At 32.9% G+C, this 16749-nt stretch overlaps 2 protein-coding genes across 3 annotated transcripts in view; one reads left to right on the top strand and one right to left on the bottom strand.

The window, feature by feature from the left end:
* The first annotated feature begins 78 nt into the window (after window positions 1-78).
* LOC128171711 (SPRY domain-containing protein 3-like) lies at window positions 79-7860 on the top strand. The gene is made up of 11 exons (XM_052837479.1): window positions 79-191; window positions 510-664; window positions 1368-1483; window positions 2335-2422; window positions 2720-2879; window positions 3292-3480; window positions 3819-3968; window positions 4304-4361; window positions 4635-4697; window positions 4851-5035; window positions 5273-7860. Exons 1-11 carry the CDS (start codon window positions 162-164, stop codon window positions 5405-5407), a joined length of 1329 nt encoding a protein of 442 aa, XP_052693439.1. The 5' UTR covers window positions 79-161; the 3' UTR covers window positions 5408-7860.
* The window catches only part of LOC128171692 (syndetin-like), a 25861-nt gene continuing 14538 nt past the window's right edge, over window positions 5427-16749 (bottom strand). For both annotated transcript variants that reach the window (XM_052837466.1, XM_052837473.1), the window contains 13 exons: window positions 14977-15171; window positions 14245-14348; window positions 13823-13914; window positions 13394-13485; window positions 13258-13284; window positions 12854-12976; window positions 12495-12592; window positions 11996-12092; window positions 11689-11847; window positions 10515-10636; window positions 10078-10176; window positions 9844-9934; window positions 5427-9584 (listed from right to left, as the gene is read on the bottom strand). In XM_052837466.1, coding sequence (XP_052693426.1) covers window positions 9471-9584; window positions 9844-9934; window positions 10078-10176; window positions 10515-10636; window positions 11689-11847; window positions 11996-12092; window positions 12495-12592; window positions 12854-12976; window positions 13258-13284; window positions 13394-13485; window positions 13823-13914; window positions 14245-14348; window positions 14977-15171 — 1413 coding nt within the window. In that variant the 3' untranslated portion in view covers window positions 5427-9470. The remainder of the gene's footprint in view (window positions 9585-9843; window positions 9935-10077; window positions 10177-10514; window positions 10637-11688; window positions 11848-11995; window positions 12093-12494; window positions 12593-12853; window positions 12977-13257; window positions 13285-13393; window positions 13486-13822; window positions 13915-14244; window positions 14349-14976; window positions 15172-16749) is intronic.

Raw genomic sequence — 16749 nt, 5'->3', positions numbered from 1 at the left:
TCCATACAAATAAAAGTCACGCACTGAGTCATCTATGTAAGAGTTATCAAATTGAAAAAGAATCCGACACATTCACGACGCGACTTGATTTTTATTTACAAAAAAAAGATTTCTGAAATGGCGAAACATGGTGAATCAACAGTTGTCTGTTTAAGAATTCAATGGGAGCTAGAAAAGTAGATCCAATTCGCGTAAGTAGTTTGAAGTGTATGATGAACGTTAAAGTACGTTTCTGAAACTCGCTTTCGAAGATAAATTCACAAGTTCAATGTCAACGGTCTTGCAACATGTTGCTTCTGCTTTCAGTTTTGCCCAATGATAAACGTCCGTATCGAGTCTATTTTTAAATCTTGCCTGATGTCACATACATGTACATTTCATCAACAGGGAAGAATAAATTTTTAACATGATAAATACTATTGAAAGAGGGACCGAAAGTTAACAAACAGATAAAATCTGGTGAAGAGTAAATGTGACATGATCAACTGTGATGTAATAATATTAAACAGGATTTAGTCGACATGGAGATGCGATTTCAGAATCAGATGATGAATGTATGGAGGAGACATCGCATTCGCCATGCACAAGAGATCTTTCCTGTCCGTCCAGCAGAACCTGGAAAGCCTCGATTTGAAAGAGTGATGGTTGATGGTGACATTGTAAGGTACAAAACAGCAATATCATAATCATACTTGACTTTGTAAGGGATATATAAATGGAATACTTGAATTAGGATAAATTGAAGGAACGAAATGACTCTTGTTGGGCTACAAAGTGATATATTATACAGTCTGTCTCAAGATATTTTTCCCAGGCATTTTCTTTAATTATTCTGTATTTATAAATACCTCTGGGTTCAAGCGATGTTCATTCAATATTTTGAAAAATTTCCAAAATTTTCCCTTTGGAAACTAGCTTCTCATGTTTCAATAAAAGGCTAAAAATAAAAAGTATACGGGGATTTTGCATTGCAAGCGGGGTGAAAGTATCAATATTCTGATGATAACATTGAAAAATTGTGCGTGGTATTCTAAGTGATTTCTGAACGAAGAAAAGATGTCAACATTTGCCATTTTAACTCTCTCTGTAAGAAATCTGTTTTTGTTCTTATGAACTGTTATGAGTAAAAAATGATAATGTGTCAACTAAGATTATCTTGGATATTTTCCCTTTCATCGATTTCAGGTGCATTTTTTCCACAGGTATCTGTATTTTTATTAAAAAGCGTCCAAATGAGCTGCATGAATATCTTGAGACAGACTATAATAAATATACATATATGATATGTTAAAAAAAATTTTGTATGGATATGTGTTGACTGTTTATATCATTCCCTTTTAGTTAATGTTAATAAATTTATTTTTTAGTTACCTAGCAAATCCCCATAATCAAGTTGGAATATACATTGCCTCTGATCCGTTAACTCCAGAGGATTATTATTTTGAAGTTGAAATCCTTGACAGTGGCAACTTTGCAACTATAGGTGAGATGACTTTATTACAAAGTTTCCGGTATTCATTTCTATAATTTTCTCCCCAACGAAGTTATGATGGTGAATCTATTGCTTCATTTTTAATAAAACTTTAAATAATTGTATTGCAAATTGATCTCTATATTAAGTTTTTCATCTTTGAATTGCTATGTATTTATGCCTAGACAATGTCAAAAATTACCATTACATGTAATTGAAAATACTGTCAATTACACATTACTTTCAATTACATCAAAATTTGTAATTAATTACACTCAATTCCCATTACAAATTACCATTACCCCATCCCTGTTAGACATAGAGTGTTACCCAGTTCTGTCATTACATCCTTCTGTGGTCGATCTGTCATCATTAACTTTCCATTCATTATTTCGGCAACAGTTTCAAACATTCAACTCCAATTTTATATATCGGTATGTCATTAGAGTACGCTCGTCAAGTTTAGACTTAGTCCAGGTCTGATTTTTGACAGAGTTATGTTCTTTAAAATTTGAGAAAAAAAAAAGAGAAATATTCTGTGCAAACAAATGTAAAACTTAAAATAAGACATTTGAAATTTTGGCTGCAGCAGGGGCATTTGGTAGCATTACGACATACATAGTTCTTCTTTTAACTCTTTTTCATACTGCTTAAAGGTGTGTGTGTGTATTATTTAAATATCCAGGTTTTTTTAAGGCATCACATAAAGAATATACTAATAAAGCAGCTATTTGTATTCAGGAAAAATCTTCAAAGATAAAAAAGGTTACTTTACTATTTATCAAGACACTTGGCTCACACACTTTATATTTAACAGTGTGCTTTTTTGCTTACATACAGTAAATGAATATTTTGTTTTACAGGTGTTGGCTTAGTGCCTCAGCGCTACCCCACTGACTCCCAGCCTGGGTGGAGGGCTTTCTCGGTGGGATACCATGCTGACGATGGGAAGTAAGTACATATACAAGTACCGGGTACTGAAAAAAAAATCCTCCCTGTTATTTATCTCTTATCTCTGCATGTGCTAGTGTAATAGAAACACACTTTTATTTTAAAGGCAATATTTGTATTGAAATCCATTGTTTTATCTTCTCCTAGTGTTATGGATGTACCAGCATGTTTTTGTAGTGTCCTATATGTACAAGGGGAGCAGTTTAACAAAAAATCAAAATATATTTTTTGTTGTAGTTTATTGTTGTAGGAAAATGAGAATGATATGCATGTAAATCACTTTTGTTTCTTCTTCAGGCTTTACAAAGCAAATGGCTTTGGTAAACCATTTGGTCCCAAATCTCAGGTAGGGGACAGGATAGGGTGCGGAATCAAGTTCCCGAAGCCAAGCGCTGATCAGGAAAATCCAGCAGCTCAAAACATGGCCAAAGTCTTCTTCACACATAACGGGAAAGAGGTAAAATGTTGTCTTTCTAATGAATAATCATTGATAATCCAGTAATACTTTACAGATCATCAAATATTAAACCAAAATACTTACCACGGTACATTGTATTTAGTTTGTATATGAACATGTAGTCTATTAGTTAAAAAAATAAAATGCATACAAAGTACATGGACATGCTCCTGTATATTGAATATACATGTAATTTCTCTTTCTCAAAGTTACTTAATATGTTTTGATCATTAAGTTTGACATGCCATTATGCCTTGTGACGTGACTTCTTTAGGAGGGCGGAGTAACGGCTCTGTTGTTGTGTATTTGGATTTTAAACACATATAAAGTGCATATACATACAACTGTACATGTTTTGATTTTCTACTTTGTTTGAGTTATTCATTCACGTTTTGCACTGTGACATCTTTAGGTGGGCATCGTGATGGCCCTGTTACCTCCAGATGGTCACCTCTACCCAGCAGTGGGCATGCACTCTGAGGGAGAGGAAGTCAAGGTCATTCTTGACGCGGAGTGGCACTACGAGGATCTGGAGCTGATGGCGGTGGACGATGGGGAGGATGACTGGTCCCGCCTCTATGACGTCAAACTCAATGGAACGGTAAGACTACCAATAGTCACTGGTATTCTGTAGTTTCAAGGATATTCATGGGCATTAATTTTCATGGATTTTGTATATTTTCTACAAAAATGCTCAGTTGCAAGGATACAGGGGAACATTTGATTAAAGATTTATTGGCAAGATTGTTTTTAACTTTGAAAATTTAAAAAAATTTCTGATTATTTTTCAGTTGCTAAACTTACATTTACCAATTCGTAAACAAGTGCAAATTAATTCAAAAATATTATTCATACTCTTCATCTATCTAAAACCTGCGTAGTGGTATAAATAAAGAATGAAAATGACATTAACAGGTTTAATATGCCTAACAATTGTAGATGCTGGAGTATTCAGGGAGAGGTAAAAGTATCCATGATGTGGGTCTTGCTCAAGCCCGGTATGCACTGGACACCTCAAATCACTATTTTGAAATCGAAATTGTGGATCCAGGAGAAAATTGTTATATTGCCATAGGAATAGCTAGAAGGGTGAGCATCTTGTACATTAGAAATCTATGAATCCCACATGGGGTTCTTGGTTTGGCTGTCACAGTGAGCAGAACTCTATTTTCACTCCTTTGCATTCAAGTTTTTATCTTTTATTCTAAGAGGTTTTAAATATTCATGTGTATTTGAATGGTACACTTTTATTTTGGTATACATCATACCAGTATATTGATATATTGCAATAAGATGTTGAGGCGATAGAAAAAACTACAGTACTATACTGTTTGCATTGCATGAGAGTGTCTAGTATTACTGGTAATAATAATAATACAATACTTTATGTTCAAACTTATCCATATTTTGATGTAATTTGTCAGAATTATCCCAAGAATAGACATCCCGGTTGGAATAAAGGCTCTGTCGCATATCATGCAGGTCAGTGCTAGATCCTCGTTTTATTTTTTATTTGCGTATTTTGATGTAAAAAATAAAATATATGCCTATATATCAATCTATGTAATCACATTTATTTGCCTATTAATTTTACATCATCAAATCTACTTGTTAAAATTTTTTTTTTGTCTTATTCATATTTAGATATTGCATGTATTCTTTTTAATACACTGTATATGTATTGAAGGCTATTAATGTATGGTATCATTATGGTGTCAGGAATTTAAAATATGTTTTTTACTTGTATCTGTCTAGATGATGGTAAAATATTTGTCGGCTCTGGTGTGGGTGAACAGTTTGGTCCCAGATGTCACAAAGGTACAGTAACTCTTCATTTTATCTTTGCATACATCCAAATACACATGTAAACAGTTAATTTATATATGTGTAAAAAAATCTTACAGGAGTACTGATTTCAAGTTTTAGTATTGTCATAACCACAGAAATTGAGCAGCATTTCTTGTGTTTTAGGGGATATAATGGGCTGTGGAATCCTTTTTCCGAATGACTACGACAGCGAGGCCGACAGTGACCAGTCTCCAGATGATCCAGATGTCAGTAATCGGGAACTGGATGAGTATCCATCAGATTCAGATTCTGAGGATGAGAACATGTGGTGGAGACAGGGCAATGATGAACAAGGAACTAAAGTTCAGGTAAGGGGATTATCTTATCAAGTCAAAATGTTAGTAAGCAGAATGTCAAATTAAGTCATTGTTTATTCATGTTAACAGATTGGAATAATTATTTATCTGAAAAAGAAGAAAACAAAATCATACTATTATATATATTAATTTTTGTTCAATGAACTAACAAGATTTAAAATTTTTCTTTAATAGAAAAATTTACATACTTGTATCTGCATTAATACTATGATGTGTCATAACTTCCAGGTGTTTTTCACAAGGAATGGGAAGATTGTGGGGACTAAGCAGGTGTCTATACCAAAAGGTGGATTTTTCCCGACCGTTGGAATGCTCAGTAGCTGTGAAAAAGTGCGCGTGGACCTCCATCCATTGACTGGATGATGCCCGTGATCTTTAGCTCTTTATTGTTTTCTCTTTGAGACTAGCATTCACCAATGCAATGATCCAACTTATGTCAGTCCCACACATCAAACTGCTAAAAAGCGTTTTACCTTACCTTTATATCCAAGATGAATGTTACTAACCTACTACAGCTTTAAACAAGAGAATAATCCAACATACAGCAATGAAATTCAGATTCTTCCTCCTTCTTGCACATTTATTTGTTTTTTTTGAATGTCAGCACAGCCTTAACTGTGCTCCACATGTGTGCCAAAACAAATACGAAATTGTTTTAAAAATGTCAATTGTTTGTAAAAAAAAAAAAAAAAATCCAAGCAAGACCTTGTTAGTGCAGGGAGAGACTGTACCATTGGAAAATCTGAAGTTTTGAATGACCTTACCTGTGTATATGCATGACAATTAACTTCCCTTCTCACAAATCAGCGTGGTATTCCGACTAAACAGAATATTTATATGAAAGAACTTCTCTTGCTATGAATCCAGCATATCAGAAACTGTGTACGTTTTTATGGAGTTCGACTTCATTGAACATGAGCTGTGATACACTACATGTAGTTAGGTATTTTGTTACGATATGTTGTTTGTGGGTTTGAGAGAGCATCACTTAAATATAAAGGTACATATGGATGGGTCGGATGTGTAGTACATGTATTCTATGTGTATGAGGCTCAGATGCTTACATCCTCTAGCTAGGGCTGTTGTATTGAAGGCCTACATGTACAGGTTTCAGTTATTATTTTTTTTCTTGTTTTTATTTAAAGTCCTAATGTCTCATGTATCTTTGTTGTTATTTTTCTCAAAATATTTTTGAGATATACCAGTTGGCACTTTTTCACAAGCAAGTTAAAGTATCTTTTATCTTTATTTAAGAACACCCCTTTAACAACATTATATAAAGAATGCAGAAAAATCCAGGCAAATAAACCTTTTTTTCACCCCCCCCCCCCCCCCCCCAAGAACATTAATTTTGTTATATATAGTAAAATACTGGCATTTCTGTTTTTTGTATGAGGAAAACCTAAAAGAAAAAGGATTTAGATCTGGAGATTTTCTTGTCCACAGTTAATTATTATTTTTTTGCAGGAAGTAAATATGTTGCCAGGTTATCCATCAATTTTAATTTTTATTCTTGCAATTGCATCTTGCTTTTTATTTTCCATTTCCCGGTAGAATAGATAATCTTGGGTTGAATTTCTTTCTGAGTGCAATGCTTTTCTAACCTCGCATGTAAATACTTATAATCATCATTATTAAAAATTACTAAAATTTAAAAAATATAAAAAATGTTGATACCATATGTGATCATCATTTGATATTCTGTATATTTCTCAACTAATTTGTAAGTATTTTACAATCAAGCAAACTTTCTTGTTGTTGATATAAAATTAACAGATGCATATTCTTATGCTGTTATGCTGTTTCATAATGTACAGTATTTGTGTAATACATGCAAATATTTTTTTTCCTTCTTTTTTTTTTTTTTTTTAATTGTTGATTTTCTCATGCAGATTCAAAATCATGCATGCATAAACTATGACAAAATCAAGCTAACTAGCAAGATTTATTCTAAGACAAGCAACCATGCAGTATTAGAGTCTGTAGTTTTGGAACAGTTGTCATTTTGTTGTTCAGTTGTCAATGTAAAAAGAAGTCGGAGAAAACTGAGATTATAAGGAATGTACTTGACTGTATGGTACTGGAAATGTCTACTTTATGTTGTTGTTTATATACATGTATTTTGTTGTTGTTTGTTTTTTTTTTGTTCCCTACACATGTATATTATTGCATTGAAATAGGTATTTTTCTATGAAGGTATTGTTATTATTATAGAGTGTTTTAGAGTTTACGATTTGGCAAGTGAAAAGTACAACGATTTTCAGGATAGAATGCTGTGACTTGAATATCTTGTAAATTGAGAACATATAGTTATGAAGTTTTCATTGATGATAACTAATTGAAGTAAAAATGCACCATGCAAATAATGCTTATTTTACATTTGTACAAACTGTTAAAATATTAGTGGTTTTTTTTTGTTAATTAATATTTTTAGGGTTAAAATTATAATCTTTTTACATAAATACTTTTTTATATATTGATTTATTCTCTTTTGAGAAGTGGACAGGCATAGCCTTCATCCATGTAGGCTATGCCTGTCCACTTCTCAAATGAGAATAATATTGATTAAGAGAATAAATACCATGCAATTCAACCATACAGTGTATGTGTATTGTTGTGAAGGAAAAAAGAATTTTCTAGAGGATTTTTAGAATTTAGCTCAATGTACCCGGTACATAATGTTTTTTTTGTCCAAGACATTTTTTCTATAATGATCTGCAATATTATATTTGACTGTTATATCTACTTCATGTAAAAGCTAAGATAAAAATTAACTAAACTTGTTAGATCGTAATCAAATAAATTGAAATAATCTACAGGTATTTATGATTTTGACATAAAGTTGATCTGTTTGAATATTTCTGTTAGAAGTATTTTAATGTAATGACAGCATTAAAAATGTAATTAAATGATGTGAAAGTAAAGAATTAGTTAATTTCCTAAGATTATCAAATTAAGCAAGCTTAAACGTGTATAGATTTATAGACAAAACAGCATGGTCACATTTCAGAACATTCGAGAAATTTATAATATCTATATACTGTATACAGGGAAATTTATATATTTTAGGAATTTGATACATGTAATTACATGTCAGTTCTCTTGAAAATTGGTTAAAATATTTATATAATACAGTAATACACAGTTACAGTAAAACCCCTTATTTAATGTAAATTTATTTTACTATATCCTTCTGTTGTCTTCATTGGGAGATGAGCAACCTTGCTATATGATATGATAAATGGCAAAAGTTGTTTTCCGGAATCTTGTTGATATAATATTCATTTACTAAATGAGTCAAAATGATGTATGTTATGGTTGTGTAGCCTCTGAAAGTGAATAAATGCTTCATGCTTTTATCTTTCACATCGACTTTCCTTTGACGTCATGATGAAAACACACTGGTATATGTTTTGCATGTTTGTCTTCAGTTGGAGAAAAAATTTGCTATAAAAAAGTATGTATTGTACATCCATTTAGAAGGCATGAATATTCATACCCAGACCTTGATTTATATTTTTAAATTATTGTACTATTTTCGGTTATTTATAAACCTAGACTTAGTTGAAAATTTCTGCTCTTCAAACATTGTATCCAAAATATATATTCTGATTTGTTGCTAACAGCAAGTGATTTATTTAAAACTCTATTTATTTCATGCAAGAAATTTATATGTCTCATCAGTTGCAAATGATATCTTCTTCAGTCAAGGTGTGTTTATATATACGTACATGTATTTCTCCAAATAAGCATAATTGCAAGCCTAAATAAGGTTTTTGAAGAATGGGATGAACCAAATGTTTTTGACTGGCAAAGGTATGCAAATGGCAACAGAACTGGGTGTACTATGTAAAATGGTACATGTATCACTTGCACATGAACAAAAACTGCTCAACAACATTTGGTTCTATACTTTGTGATTTATTATGTTTACGTACTGGTAAAAATTGTACATATACAACTTAAATAACACTTATTGCACTATGTTTCACGTGTCACACACATAACAAATGAGTATCACAGATTAATGAACACTTGCATAAACAAGCATCTGAATTCAAGTATCTACAGGCAATCAAAATGCCTTACAGTCTTGATTTCGTGATACCATTCTAATAAAAATATACATTTAATGTGCATTATATTGAATATCTGATCTCGGAATGTTGCTTTGGCCATGTACATATAACACAGATATCATTATGTATATACATAATTTATCTTCTACATTTCTTATTCACCTATTTTGTAGATGAAATTTCAACAATTCACTTTACTCCTTTTTCACTCCTTCTCTTTACTGTAACAATTTGGTTAAGTTAGATTTCTTGTATCCAGTACGTGTTTAATGTATACAATTACACGTCATGCACCTCTCGCACATGCATAATTATCCACATCATGATTGATAGGCCTCGACACCTCATTATCGCCGGCTCCGGTCCATTTCCTCCACAATATTTATGAGCCTCTGTCTTGATTTCTTGTTAATATGGTCAACCGAGTTTATCAAAGCCAGTAACTGTTTGTTTGAATATTCCTGCAAAACAGACAATGTTATTTATAGGCTGAATGTCTTGAATGTCAAGATATTGAACCATGCATTGATGCTCATTCAATATACAAGTTCTATGACATACAATGTACATGGAAATATGACATACATATAAACATTCCTTGTTTCAATAGCTTATTAAAGGTTAATCTAAAAGCTACTATTCTACAGCAACATGTAACAATTAAGAAGCCTTATTAATCTTTCCCTTTTTACCCTTTAAAAGTATATCTGACACCAATACCTTGTGATCTTGAAGCCAGGAATCTAGCTGACTTTCTGGGAGATAATAGGCCTTTATATAACCCTCTACAAATTCCTTCTCTGGAATAGGCCTGTGAAAACATGCAATATACAACAGTAAATAATCTTTTAACCTGCGTCTACATACTTTGTTAATTTAAAGCAAATGCTTCACCAATTAAATATGATTATCATTGATCGTAGTTCGATAATTTTGACCAATAGTCTGGCATACTTGAGATCCATGATAGAGTCTAATTTCATTAGAAACTGCTGATAGTCAAGCTGCATTAATGCCCTGCCCTCGTTGCTGCACTTTTTGGCATTTGAAAACCTAAAAGAAGTAAAATCAACATTATTAGACTTTACTACATAAATGTGGTAGAATAAAAATATAAAAACCTGTTGAGTGATGCTGTGTTTTTAATTCATCAAAACATGTATATCAGACAACACAAATGTTTGTAAGATTTAACTTTCTTACTTCTTCTTGACCAAAACAATGTCTTACTCTCATTCAAAAAGGTCAATGGAGAAATATTTACATACATGTATTCCACAGAATTGTTTTACAATGTAAATATTGGAGTACTTCCAAACACATTGATTGTACCGGTAATAGCTGGATATATTGTGTTATGATCTATGTGAGATTTTTCCTGAAGTACTCACCCCTCCACAAACGTCCTGTTGGCCAGCCTGACACAGTGCTCCCACAGGGTGTGGTAGACGACCCGGGGGATGGGCACTCTCCTGTTGATCTCCACCAACTGGTGGGCCACTGACTCAAAACTCTGACAACAGATACACACCACTGTCATTAGTACAGATACACACAAGTGTCATAAGTAAATACATGTATGTACAGATACACATTTGTGTCAGTGGTATTATAAAACAAACCAAGAGAAATACATCTCCTAAGTTGTGAATAATTTGTAAGTTACAGGATAAAAAAATATAGTCTTATTAGGAAACTTTGTGCTTTTAAAATCCGGCCCAGTTTTCAATATTCCAATGGTACATTTTAAAATTTAGTTTATATGCACAATTCTGTGCAAATACATTTGAATACACTGTAAATGTAAAGGATCTACGACACACACTTGATACCATGACTACTTTCTGTTTTTTAACATATTTTTTGCATGCATGAAAATGATATTGACAATTACATGTACTCTAACTTATGAGCTGGTGATAAGTCAGCACTTGCTCTGAGCATTCTGTCTATAGTCTGTCCCAAGATATTTATGCTGCATATTTAAACAATTTTTAATAAAAATACACATCGACAGAAGTGCAACTAAAATCGATGAAAGGAAAAATTCCCAAGATAACTTCATTCACATAATAATATTTTTCCCTCATAAATATTTCACAGGAACGAAAACAGATTTCCTGCGGAGATTTATAATGGGGAATGTTGACATCTTTTCTCCATTCGGAAGTACTTTGGACACCTCGCGCAATTTTTCACGTTATCATCCAAGCGTCTTCATCCTCTTAGCAATGGAAAAACCTCATGGACTTTTTATTTTAGTCGTGTAATGATACCTGACAAGCTAGAGGGGGTGTTTCAAGGGGAAATCTTGGGATTTTTTCTTACTATTGAATGAACATCGTCTGAACCAAGAGGTATTTATAAATATCGAATAATGAAAGGAAATATGCGGCAAAAATATCTTGGAACAGACTATACCTGGGCCACATGAAGACAGTGTTTACTTTAATTATTCTGTCTATGTTGGAGCTCATGGTTATGAGGACAGTACACACCAGTCCCCTGACCAATCTGCCTACACAGGATGCTGTCTATTTGAGTGGTCATGAAGACAGGACTTACCCTGAGTATGCTGTCCACATAAGGGTTGTGCTGGGACATGATGTCCTTGATGTCCCATCGCACAGAAGCCATTTGACCTTGAACCTGGTCATAGTTCACCGCCTGAGCAGACACGCTCCAGTACACAGGTTTCCTCACTTCTTCCGCCATATTTACCGTCTGAAAATGAATCCCACAGGTTAAATTATATGGAATTTTAATGTACAAGAACTATTTTAAGCAGTGTATGGAGATCATTAATAAATAAATTTGTTTTTGATCATTAATAAACAGAAACAATAAAAAGAGTTACCGTAATTTGTTTTACCTGAGAAAAGAATTGTTGTAAGAAAGCTTTTTTATTGGTGGGAATCATGGCTTCTAAATGTGGCTGGAGCAGTTCTAGCTGCTTGGCTAGGAATATCCTTTAGACAAATAAAAAAGAAGATACATGTACATAAAAATATTCTCAGATAAAGTATCAACACTTGTTGTAAGTAATTTTCTGTTGCTGCATAAATATAGATGACCTTGTGAAAGACATATATAACAATCTATTCATGAAAAAAAAATGAGTTAAATTCAATCTTTAAGTTAATGTTGCTCTTACTTTCACATTCTATATTTTTTAATAGATGCTTTACATGCAACGAGTGGCTGGTAAACATGAGTTATGGAATAACATGCATGTTTAAATTGGTTAATCTGCTCTCAATCAGTAAAAGACAGAGCAAAAAAAAAATATATCAAAGGACTCTTCAAGAACAGGTTGCAGATGTTGGAGATAAAAGAACCAATTGATTAAAGTGCATAATTATGGATCTTACAGAGATTCCACGGCAACAACACGCTCTGCTAATCCAAATAGCTGGTCCCTTCTGTGGAGATCAACAATCGGTGACAAGTAGGCTTGAGGCATTTTCTCCTGTGAAAAATAACCATATAAAACACCACCATGTGGTACCACATTTACAGAACATGACATTAACAGAGATTATTAGATTAAATCAATTTTTCACAGTTTATACACGAGAGCACAAAGCAATGTGAGAATAACAGAACTGTATCTGTAAATCGTTTAGCAGAGTAATTAATGTAGCTGTAACAGACAGGTACATCCTGACAATGATAAGACCTAACTGCCAGAATGACATCACCTGATTCTCAATGACCCTGACCTACTTACCAGGTTTTCGGACTGGTCTACGGGTGGGGCCCCAGGTACGGGAGATTCGGCGATCAGATTGTTATGGATTCTCTGCAGTGCTATGTTGAGTCGGTTGTTGATCGAGCGCTCATTTTTAGTCGTCTGCAAAATATCAAAACAAAGGAGATTAATGCATCCCCATTAATATACCCAACTCCTTTGTTTTCTATGGGGAGATGATCTACCATTACTCTCAACACTCTTCACCCTGTAATGAACACAGGAGAATAGTGTTTTTTTTTCCTGTTCGCTAATCAAATTGACTTTTCCTTACCATATATTATGGTATTTTGATGGGCTTTTTCATTTGATTGAAATAGAAAAAAATTGTCTACTATTTATTTGTGTGTATATGTGTCGCAACTTTTGTATTTCATACTCACCGTATCAGCACCGAAAAAGGAATACACCTGAAATCAGATTAAAAAAATTGATACACGTACCACTAAGAAAAAAAAAATATAAAGCACTGCTTTAACCGGTCTATACCAGTACATGAAGACATAAATTCCAACTTACAGTGTAGAAATAGTAGTCAAAGAGCTGGGACATACACAGTATGACATCAAATGCAATGGGCTTCAGCACTGTCATCATCTGCATGTATTTACCTGATGGGAATAGGTAAGATGGCATCATGCACACTTATACCATTTTAAATTCTTAAGCAAATATATATATATATTCCAATTTATTGTTAAGCGCAAAAAATGTGATTTTAAACAGCATTTCAGATAAGAATAGGGTCAGTTCATGTGTATATATACTGTTTTTATATGTATATTACGGTATTACATGTGATCCCATTCTTTCCCAAAAATCAATACATTTTGAAAAGTTTTCCTTTTCAATAACAGAAAAATTACTGGTAAAGAAAATTAACATGCTGATGTCTTCAGGCTTTTACCTGAAGATTTAAAAAAAAAAATTATAATGACCTTGACCTACCTATGACCCTCATTACATTCAAGGTGGTATTTGTGACAATGGGAATAAACTTCTCATTTTTACTCTTTGAAATTCGTCTCTTTATTTGCCTACTGCATAAAACAAAGAAAAAGAAAAAATGATCGTAAATATAACCCTTTACTTCTACAGAAACATTTATTGATCTGAGTTTTCATATACTTCAACAATTTGATAGACCAATTTAACACACAGATAATAGACCTCAAAAAATCTATTTCTTGACAAAATCATCAATACAACTTCTATATATCTCTGCAGCATGCAATGTTCTATTGATCAATTTCTCTGAGTTTCGAAAAAAAGAGAACAAAATTATGCAATCCTCCCCCCCAATCCCCAGCACCCCCATCCTGTTAAAGAATTGTGCAATATACACTATGAAATTAAAGAGTTCAAATGACCTGTTTGACCTTCCTTCTCCCGTCACTTCGTCGATATAATCTTGTTTCAATTCGTCGGGTACATCGGAATCACTGTCTGAAAGGTTACCGTTATCTTCGTCATCCTAGACAAAAAGGAGAAACTCATTTAGAAAAGGCTGCTGTATGAAGCACTCCATAAATTGATTTTCATGTTTGTGTAATTATAGGAAGACTGGCTTGTTTCGATGGTAAAGAAAGATAACATTACCATGTGCAATTGAATCACCTAAAAATGCCCTTAAGGAGAAGAATTGTTTCAGATTTTAAATTAATAATGAAAAGCATACCTCTGAAAGCTTTTAAAAAAATCTGATTAACATCTTCAATGCTCTTTGCGAGATATGAATTAAAATCAACTTTCATTAAGCCAATATTACTTTGCCAACAAGTGTTGAACTCAAACCTATGCCCTTTTCTTTAAAGAATTCCAGTTGAGATCTGAGTTGAGTGATTTGATAATTTGGGGACAGCTGAACCAGAATCTCAAAACATTAATAATTAAAATTCTTTTTTTTTCATCATTTATTTTCTCCACTGCAAATAATTGCTGCTCATTGATTTCCATTAGAAACACTTAACATGACACAACTTCTTTTTTTACAAATAATATTAATTAATCAAACAACATGGTTTCAGACTTCTAATCAAACTAACGAGCCCATCATGCAAGGGATAAAAGAATGTAATTGAAATTAGATAAACTTTTATTACCAATGATCCCGCAAAGAAATCTTCATTTTCATCTTCATCAGGCTTTTCATCGAATGGATTTTTTGTGGCACTCTGCACAAAGTAGCGCCGCTTAGAAGGTTCCATCACAGTGCTACCACCTGAGGTATCTTCGGTGGTGCTCAAGTTCAGTGTTGAGTTAGGGGATTTCATCCATGACTTCATAAATCGGAATTCCTGTAATAAAGAAATATCATAATATTTCAAACTTACAGCAAACACTTCTCTTAATACATGTACACAAATAAATTTATAGAATTCTTTTTAACCTATTTGTAACTCTTATATGGGCATAAAAAAAGAAACTAAGATATCCAGACAAAATACTTATATGTATGTGCAATAAATTTAAAAGTAATCAAAGTAATGTTTTAACTGGTACTGAAAATAATATTATCTAAATTCATTTAAAGTTAACTTTAATTAGAATTGGTTCATTGTCAACAACCATAATGTTGTATAATTTATTCAAATGACCTCACAAAAACATATTTATATAATTAAGCCAGAATAATGAAAAATTTTGCAGGACCACATTCTGAATATCTTGTTATTTATTGCCTATTTCATAACCTTCTAAAATTCAGCTTTCCAATGCGATACCAGAACATGTGCATGTTTATTTTTATGCATTAATCAAAACTCAAGTGAGCATTGTGGCCCATGGGCCTCTATCAAAACTATAGGAATTACGTTGCCCCTAATGATCTTTTATCTAAATTTCGAAAATTTAAAATCATTCATTTAGTGCATAGTTATCAAATTCGAATTAAAATAAATGACATACAGGCAAGTAGTACAAAGTATATGACGTTTTCCTTGCTTTTTAAAAAAAAAACCAATTTGATATTTTACTTGCCAGGGAACCCTTGCAAATATTCAAATCGTTAAAAACTAAACAGTCTGACGTTTTCGTGGCATTTTAACCGATTTTTCAATACGAATTTTGATAACTATGCAATAAATGAAATTATTAGCCGTTTTCCCGGCTTTATTTCTTGGCTTTATTTTATTTGCCAGGTTTTCCTGGCAAGTGAAATATCAAAATTATTTTATAAAAGCCAGATAATTCGGACAAACAGGTAACTAACTAGAAACGAAGTAAGGTTTTATATTTCTCGACAACACGTCTTCGTCATGGGCGTATATAAAAAAAAATCGGGGTGGGTGGGGAGGGGTATATCCTTTTCAACTTTACTATCTTAAATTAATAAAATTCAATTTTAATAAGGGGACCCCCTGCCCCCCCCCCCCTCTTCTGGATCCACGCATGCTCGCGGTGCATACAAACAGCACAGCATGTGCATATCCACGCGTTTTGTTTCCGCGTGTGTATGTAACCTCAGTTTGTTGTTTATGTCTACACATGTATCTACACAAACTCATATTTAACCTGCACATTTTTGGGTTTGTTCTACTTTACTTCGAAAGTTTGGAAAACACTTAAGAAATGCAATAGGCGTTTCTTTCTTTCTTGTTATATAGATTCAATTAACATTACCTCCATTTCATTACTTTTTAGTGAGGAAGAAAGCCATCAAATAATTCCTTTTCAAAGCAGATTTAGCACTATATCAACATACATAATTATGTAACATTTTTTTCCGGTGATCAAAACCTTTAAGCAGGAAGGAAATGAACTTGGCGCTAAGTCTTTTATGGCTACATTGTAGCCTTTTGTTTTATCAGACTACAATTAAATGATTATGGTTGAGTATCAGTGCTATCTACTCAAACATAAGCTTTCTGAATGCG

The sequence above is a fragment of the Crassostrea angulata genome, chromosome 1, assembly GCF_025612915.1.
Source record: "Crassostrea angulata isolate pt1a10 chromosome 1, ASM2561291v2, whole genome shotgun sequence".
Taxonomy (NCBI): domain Eukaryota; kingdom Metazoa; phylum Mollusca; class Bivalvia; order Ostreida; family Ostreidae; genus Magallana; species Magallana angulata.
This window is presented reverse-complemented; position numbering and strand designations above follow the sequence as displayed.